General features: G+C 35.0%; 1 protein-coding gene across 1 annotated transcript; it reads left to right on the top strand.

Annotated features, from left to right (window-relative positions):
- Positions 1 to 3,753: 3,753 nt before the first annotated feature.
- Positions 3,754 to 7,687, top strand: LOC113070056 (apoptosis-inducing factor 3-like). Its single transcript, XM_026243214.1, has 5 exons — positions 3,754 to 4,021; positions 4,282 to 4,357; positions 4,898 to 5,007; positions 5,132 to 5,241; positions 7,670 to 7,687. Exons 1-5 carry the CDS (start codon positions 4,003 to 4,005, stop codon positions 7,685 to 7,687), a joined length of 333 nt encoding a protein of 110 aa, XP_026098999.1. The 5' UTR covers positions 3,754 to 4,002.
- Positions 7,688 to 9,140: the final 1,453 nt, after the last annotated feature.

Raw genomic sequence — 9,140 nt, 5'->3', positions numbered from 1 at the left:
TCTATGTGCTTGTTTTCACCTGGTTTTCACTGATTTGATTACAAGTGGGTATAAAGTATTTTATGCTTGTCCACTTTTAACCACTTCCAGAGGTAAAACATATTTGACAGGATTGCTTTCTTAGTGTAGATGCTTGTGGTCAAATATATTCAAACAGCAACTAAAGAATGCCTACTTTTCACCCACCATCCTGACACATAAACGTTATGGGACGTGCTTTGTTCAACATAGAGGTATTGATTAAAATCTTTTCATGTAACTGGCATGTGTGCTGACTTTTAATTAAAGTGTTTACCTGAGGAGGCATGTGTTCTTCATAACCCAGGCTGAAGGAGCTGACATCCTCCGCTCGAACCCAGTCTATTTTCTGGTCAGTCCAGCTGAACTCCTGGAAAGGTGTGTGGACCCTTAAAATAAGAGAGACGATAGGGTTTGATAATTTTTACATATTCAGTTATATTTTCAAGTAGATTTTGTACTATTTTTTTATTCAGAACGGTACATATTTTTCAGCTCTACAAGAGTTACAAGATTCCTATATATATATATATATATACACTGAAATAAAATTTCCTAAATAAATGGACAGTTCGAATATTATGATGTTATTATTTAAAATATACAAAAGATTTAAAACTGTCAATAAAGGGTAAATTGTAATTAGACTCAAAGTGGTTTTATCAGTAGAGTTACGTATCTTCCACTCACATTGATATTTTTACTTTTGTACTTAAATACTTTTTAAAAAATATTATCAGCATCGATTAAAGATAGGGCAATGAACATCAAATTTATTTTACAATGTAAAGTCCTATAATGCATAAATACTTAAAGGGGGGGGGGTGAAATGCTATTTCATGCATACTGAGTTTTTTACACTGTTAAAGAGTTGGATTCCCATGCTAAACATGGACAAAGTTTCAAAAATTAAGTTGTACGTTTGAAGGAGTATTTTTGTTCCAAAAATTGAAACATCTCCACTCTACCTCTCATTCCATCCTGAGAGGACGGTAGCTATTCACATCTCAGCTTGTCTAACAGACGTTTCTTGCTGGATAAAGGACCATCAAACTTGCCAAGACAGAACTGCTTGTGGTTCCATCATACCTATAACCATTTCACCATCCATTTAGGCACATCAACCATAACTCCTTCAAAAACAGCCAGAAATCATTATGATTGAGGATCAGCTGATTTTCTCAGACCACTAAAACTGCCTGGTCCTCCAAAGTCCTGGTTCCTGAATTTTATTCAACATCAAGAAGATCAGACCCTTTCTTTGGGAACATGCTGCACAACTCCTTGTTCAAGCTCTTGTTCTGTCCAGGCTGGACTATTGCAATGCTCTCTAGACAGGTCTTCCAGCCAGTTCTATCAAACCTTTACAATTAACCCAGAACGTGGCAGCAAGAAAACATATTAGTGACCGAAAAGAATACACGTCACACCTCTGTTTATCAATTTGCACTGGCTACCAATAGCTGCCTGCATAAAATTCAAGGCAGTGATGTTTGCCTAAAAAAAGTACCACTGTCCACATGTACCACTCTTCACCCCTTTATTTAAATTCATTTCGTCAGACTTATGTCCCCTCTAGAAACAAATCTTTTCCATCTTTACTTGACAACTGTAACTCTAGCACTCTCCAATTATGTTCTAAAAAAAAAAAAACCCTGGTCAGACTCTATTAATTTGCTAAATTGCTTGTTTACTTAAACAAAAGCCTGCTTTGTTCTTTTATTATTATCTTTTATTTTATTATTATCTATTATTATTATATAATAATAAATAAATAAACCCAAAAAATAAAACTTGCTATGTGTACTGCGTTCAGCTGACTGAGACTTGACATAGGACTTGCATAATGCTCTCATTGATTTTGATTGCTTCCATTGTCCTCATTTGTAAGTCACTTTGGATAAAAGCATCTGCTAAATGACTAAACGTATATGTAAATGTAAATATATGTGTATATATATATATATATATATATATATATATATATATATATATATATATATATATATATATATATATATATATATGACGTTGACGTATGACGTATGACGTTTGTGTGTGTGAGTGGCAAGTCAAAAACCACTGCTTACCCATGAAGAACATTAAAGGAATAGGTCACCCAAAAAATATATATTTGCTGAACATTACTCATCTCTCAGGCCATCCAAGGTGAATTTGTTTCTTAATCTGAATCTGAATTTGCTTTAATTTAATTGAATTATTTTTCATTTTCAACCATGCATCCAGCAGCCTAAGTAAGGTTTATGCTGCCCTCTAGTGGGTTGGACCCCACAGAGAACCACTGCAACCGGCTCTTCTTTACTCTAGATTGCTAAAACTCATCAATAAATAATTTTTCATGGCTGCAAAATATTTGTCAAAGTTTTATATTTTTTTGAAAATCTAATCTAAATCTGGTGCTAAACTTGTGCATGTTCCATTTAGGTCAACGAAAGGTTTGACATCTAAAGACAAAGTCAGGGGAAAAGTTATGTTGATGCTTAAGCACAGATACAGAGAAAAAACCCGAAGAACGAATTGCTTCTCATGATCATCATTAGAATAACTGACTCCAGAGAGGTCAATGATGACATAATTAAAGACCTTAATTGGAGTTTATTTGGATTTGGCATCATTAATCTGGAAATAGTTGAGCCTGATTTGTGTGACAAATATATGTATTTGTCTTTTTTATTATCTATAGGCAAAAATCTTTATGTAACTCAAATGATTCTTTGTTCTATATAGTACAACTGGTTTAGACACATTAAAGTAAAACTACAAAGCAAATGAATATACTTTTTTTTTTTCATCCCTGAAACACTAAATTTGGACCCACTTTTTTGGAGTAACCAAATTCTTTAGAGACTCTTGAGATTAGGGACTTGTGAACCGATCATTGTGGTCATTACAGCCTTCCCAAGAGTTTGACTGTATGACAGCATATATATATATATATATATATATATATATATATATATATATAAATATATAGTCTATAGTGAGATTTTTAGCAGTTTAAAACATTATTCCTTGAGAAGCTATGCCATTTTGAAGACAACACCAATGAATTGATCAAAAGTGTCTCACCTCATCCAGCAATGATATAGTAAAATCAAGATATAATTAAAGAGAGACTTTACGTTTTGCTCCTGCTTCTCTTAAATATATATTTTTTCTCCTGTCTCTAAACTTGCTGCTATGCATCTGATGGAAGCATTAAGAGTTTCACTGTACACAACATCAGAAATGATTGAATAATTGAATAATGTAATGTAATACTTATAAATGAGCTATAAAATTGTGACATGATCTGTAAAAAAAAAAGAAAGATGCTGATAATTGATGTAAATGGAAAAATTCACAGTGATTCTTCAACTTTGATCCATGATGTTAATTTACAACTTACAAATTTAACTGGTTTACTTCAGAAACTATATAACAGCATAGTATACCATATTATTTATAGTAAATTCTTGATGTCAATATAAACTCTTTAAGGTATATTTAAATCAATTGTATCTTGAAAGGAGCATATGAACACGAGTGTCAGTGTTTTAGAGAGAGGTGCAGAGTCACGCACTTTGCTCTGTGCACGTCTATTGTTGTGTGCTGCTTGCTCAGCCGTTCTCTCTTCTGTTGTTATACCACAACAAATGGTATTGCTCTTCTACAACTAAATGTTCTTTATACACTTTACACCATCTGACTGGCTTTTGGAAACTCAGTTTCCTTTTTTTCATCCCTGAAACACTAAATTTGGACCCACTTTTTTGGAATAACCATATTCTTGAGAGAGACTGAGCATCTGAATGATGAAATACCTAAAGGACAGGTCTGGTCACGTGGATTAGGGACTTGTGAGCCGATCATTGTGGTCATTACAGCTTTCCCAAGAGTTTGACTGTATGACAGCAGTTGACAGAAAGGATAGTTTTTCAAAATCATTTACCGAGAGAGTCTTCTCTTACTTATGAGTTTGTGATGTCTGAGGTACAATCAGGTAAGCATCCATTTTTATAAATGTAAGGAACTAATAATAATAATTATTATATTCATTAATTACTTTATTCTTATGTTCACTGCTCTGGCGTGTGATTATGCTGTTAAATTCCCTAAGTTCCTTAACATTTGATAATGTAATTCATTATATAGTGTTGAAATCATTGTGATATTATGCTTTGCTCCATGCAGTTGTTCTTGCTATGTTGATCATGATGAGTGATATAATATATTATTTTCTCTCGGCTGTTATGGCTATAGGTTTAGTGGATGGTTTGCATCCAGAAGAAGAGGTGACAGATGTTGTATGTGACGAGGCAGAACTCAAAGACGGAGAGTAGGTTCCCTATAAGTGCCTGTCATTTTCATTTTTAATATGTATTGTATTTTTAATATACATATTGAATTATGAAATATTTGAACCTTTTATCAATAAAGATGCACAAAAGATCCTGAGCAATATTTAAAAGTACATTTAAATTGTGGACTGTATTACAAATAGTTGTGTAAATTTTAGACAGTTTTGATCATTGTTTTTTAAGGCTGTAAATTTATTTTAAGTCATATGTTTTGTTTACACTTTAGTTCAGGGACCAGTTCACACTATTAACTAGTTGCTTATTAGCATGCATGCTAACATTAGCATATTGGTTTTTAGATCTCTATCCACACCTAAACTTAACAACTACCTTAATAACTATTAATAAGCAACAAATTTGGAGTTTATTGAGACAAAATTCATAGTTAATAGTTAGTTAATAGTGAGAATTTGGCTCTAGACTGAAGTGTGACCGTTTTGTGACTATAAAGCTGTTGAATGACACTCACTCTGTGTAAAACCGAAAATGTCTGAGTGTTTGTTGTTCTTGTGATCTAGAATGATGGAGGTAGAGGTCGGTGAGCACAATGTTCTGTTGGTACGCTGTGATGGGGTGTACAGTGCCATCAGTAACCAGTGCACACACTATGGTGCCCCTCTGAGCAAAGGTGATCGAGCTTGGTCCTACTGCCTTCCATCTGCATAGATAAATAACACTGGAGAAGTAAAACATTACTAGAAAAAACTTGTGAGCCTGTAGTATTACAGTGGGTGTTTGTGGTTCCTCTGCAGGGGTGCTGTCAGGTCACAGGGTCCGCTGTCCCTGGCATGGTTCCTGTTTCAATGTGAAGACCGGTGACTTGGAGGAGTATCCTGGAATTGACTGTCTGCCTTGCCACAAGGCATGTATTACCATACATTTCTGTACTGCTTAACATAAAGAATTTTTAAGAATGTACAGTAAATTTATATATATATATATATATGTGTGTGTGTGTGTGTGTGTGTGTGTGTGTGTGTGTGTATGTGTGTATATATATATATATATATATATGTATGTGTATATATATGTGTGTATATATACAGTATATATGTATATACACATATATACACACACACATAGTGGGTATAGAAAAGAATCACCCCACTTTACACATATTGTTGCTTTGCAGCCTGAATGAAGACAGACACAGTTTTTGTTTTATCCAGCTGTTTACTCAGAGCAACTTATAACATACAAGTGAAAGATATGAGGCCAACATGTCAGATTTTCTTTTTTAAACAGAATCACTGAGTTGAAAAAAGGATCATCCCCTTGTGTCAGAATTTAGTTGAACCACCTCTTGCTTTAATTACAGCTTTAGTCTGTTGGGATTTGTCTACTAACTTTGCACATCTAGACAATATTTGCCCACTCTTCTTTGCAGAACTGCTCAAGTTCAGTTAAATTCTTCAAGTCATTCCACAGATTTACGAGGGGGTTTAAGTCTGGGCTCTGATTAGACCATGCAAGGACATTCACTTTTTTCTCCTTCAACCACTGCATGCTCAGTTTTGCTTGTGGTTTTGGTCACTGTCTTGTTGGAAGTTTAAAAAACTCTCTGGCAGAGGGTAGCAGATTTTTCTCAAGAATTTGATGTGTTTTTTTTTGCCCCATGCATTTTTCATTATATCCTGACAAGTGCTCCAGTCCCCGCTGCAGAGAAACACCCCCATAGCACAATATTACCACCTTCATGCTTTACTGGAGGAATGCTGTTATTTGGATGCCTAGCTGTACTGGATTTCAGACATATCATTTGGTGTTGAGGCCAAATAATTACATTTTAGTCTCATCTGCCTCAGAGTACTTCTTCAAGGTGTGTTTTGGCAAAGCTCAGCCGTGACTGCATGTAGCCTTTCTTGAGGAGTGGCTTTTTCTTGTAACCCTTACCTACAAGACACATTTCTGATTTGTTTTCACATGCACACAATAAACACTCTTTGTCATAAATTCCTGCAGCTGCTTCAGAGTTGTTGTAGGCCTCTTGGTCGCCTCTCTGACCAGTTTCCTCCTGGCTCTTTCATCCAGTTTGGAGCGACGTCCTGATTCAGTGAGGGTCTGTGTTGTACCATATACCTTCCATTTCGTAATTATAGACTTCAGTGCTCTAGGCATTGATAAAGCCTTTGAAATTTGTTTGTATCCATCTCCTGACTTATGCTTGCACATAGCTTTCTCTCCGGGATCTTTTGACAGTACCTTGTTACTCATAGTTGATTGTTTGCTTCAGTTGCTCTACCAAGGACTGAAATGCTCCAGGAAAGCTCTTTTAATGCTGAGCTAATTAAAATGACCGCAGCTGAAGACAGTTGAAAGTCAAACAGATTTGTGTGCCATTGAGAAGGTGCCAGCTACACATGATTGAGTTTACAAGTCATTTTTAGGAGGGGGTGAACCTTTTTCCAATTCAGTGATTCTGTTTTTTAACTTATTTATTTATTTCTGACATGTTGGTGTTATGTTTTTCACTAGAAGGTATAAGTTGCACTGAGCAAATACAGCTGGATAAAACAAAATCTGTGTGTGTCTGTTCATTTCAGGCTGCAAAGCAACAAAATGTGATTACTTTCAAGTGGTGTGATTCTTTTCCCTGTGTTTGTGTGTGTGTGTGTGTGTGTGTGTATGTGTGTATATATATATATATATATATATATATATATATATATATATATATATATATATATATATATATTAAAGTCAAATTAAATTAAATTAAATTTATGCATTTAGTAGACGCTTTTGTCCAAAGCGACTTACAGTGCATTCAGGCTATCAATTTTTACCAATCATGTGTTCCCGGCGATTCAAACCCCCAACCTTGCACTTGACAGCGCAGTGCTCTACCAATTGAGCTACAGGAACACTATATATATATATTTACACAGTGGGTATATAGAAAAGAATCACCCCCTCTTTAAAATGATTGCATTTTGTTGCTTTGCTATAACTTACCTACCCCCAGGGCATCCAATATGTAGGTGACTTTGTTTCTTAGGCAGAACACAAATTATGATTTTTAACTCCAGCCATTGCAGTCTATCACTCTTATAATGTAAGTGGATGGGAATCACGGCTAAAACATACAATAAAACAAAATAAAAACATACACAAACAAAACCAAATTAAACACTGCGGCTTGTAACAATACATTTTGTAAAGACACAAAACGATCGGTCTGTGCAAGAAACTTAATGCAATGTCTGAACTGTTAGAACTCTCTGAATGCATCCTGTTGTGCACATTCTAGCAGCATATGCGTGAGGCATCTTCTTCTTCTTGCTTTACAGTGGATCGCAGACTTCTGAGTGCATTACTGCCATCTATCTCTCAAGTGGACCATTGACACTCTATCTACAATCTCAATTAGGAGTGTCAATGATCCACTTGAGAGATAGTTGGTGGTAATGCACTTATAAGTCTATGATCCTCTGTAAAGCAAGAAGAAGATGCCTCCTCATGCTCCTGCTACTGAGAACGTGCACAACAGGATGTGCTCAGGAGCGTTTAAGCTGTTTGGTCATTGCATGAATAAGAGGTAAAAACAGATATACCGTATTTTCCAGACTATAAGTTTTTATAGTTTGGCTGGTCCCGTGACTTATAGTCAGGTGCGACTTATTTATCAAAATGAATTTGACATGAACCAAGAGAAATGAACCAAGAGAAAACATTACTGTCTATTACAGCCATGAGACGGCGCTCTATGCTGCTCAGTGCTCCTTTAGCCTCTCACTGAAAATATAGAGCTCCCTCTCGCGGCTATAGACGGTAATGTTTTCTCTTGGTTCTTGGTTCTAAATAAATGCGACTTATAGTCTGGTGCGACTTATATACAGTATGTTTATTTCCTCATCATGACGTATTTTTGGACTGATGTGACTTATACTCAGGTGCGACTTATAGTCTGAAAAATATGGTAAATACTGTTCAGTTTCTTGCACAGACTGATCTTTTTTTGTCTTTACACAATCAATGTATTGTCACGAACCACAGGGTTTAAATTGGTTTTGTGTATTTTTTTTTTTAAATTGTATGTTTTAGCTGTGATTCCCATCCACAAACATTATAAGAATAATAGACTGCTATGGTTTGAGCTATACATCTTGGTTTGTGTTGTACTGAAGAAACAAAGTCACTTACATCTTGGATGGCCAGGAGGTAAGCAGATAAACATCAAATTGTCATTTTTTGGGTGAACTATCCCTTTAAATATATAAAATTATTTTGGTAAGTAGTTAGTGTTTTCATACACTTCTGGCCAAAACTTGAATAGTTTTTGAAAAAAGTCTATTCTTTTCACCAAGGCTGCATTTATTTGATCAATTAAAATAAAAACAGTAATATTGCAAAATGCAATTTACAAGATCTTTTTTTTCTATTTGAATGCAAAATCTAATTTATTAATGTGATGCCAAGTGGAATTTTCAGGAGCCATTATGTCACCTAGTGACCAACGTTAAATAATTGACTCAAGTCCCAGCCACAGAAACCCAATGTAAGGGAAACAGGTCAATTTAGCTCAAAGAGAATCGTTTAAGATTTTAAAGGGAATTTGAACAGAATCACTGTTTCATGGCTGATCACTGAGACGCCCTGTGATTCACTGAACGAGCCTTTTAACATCAAATCTGTGTTGGATATTAATATCCAAACTATAGTGAAAACACTATCAATTAGCACATTAACAAGATCGGCAGTTTAAGACAATAACTTGTAAGCACAAAACACAAGATACTTCTCTTTTCAATATGATTAAGG

Source organism: Carassius auratus, unplaced genomic scaffold, assembly GCF_003368295.1.
Source record: "Carassius auratus strain Wakin unplaced genomic scaffold, ASM336829v1 scaf_tig00002951, whole genome shotgun sequence".
In the NCBI taxonomy this organism is placed as follows: domain Eukaryota; kingdom Metazoa; phylum Chordata; class Actinopteri; order Cypriniformes; family Cyprinidae; genus Carassius; species Carassius auratus.
Note: the sequence above shows the minus strand (reverse complement) of the source record. Positions and strands in the feature narration are given on the sequence as shown.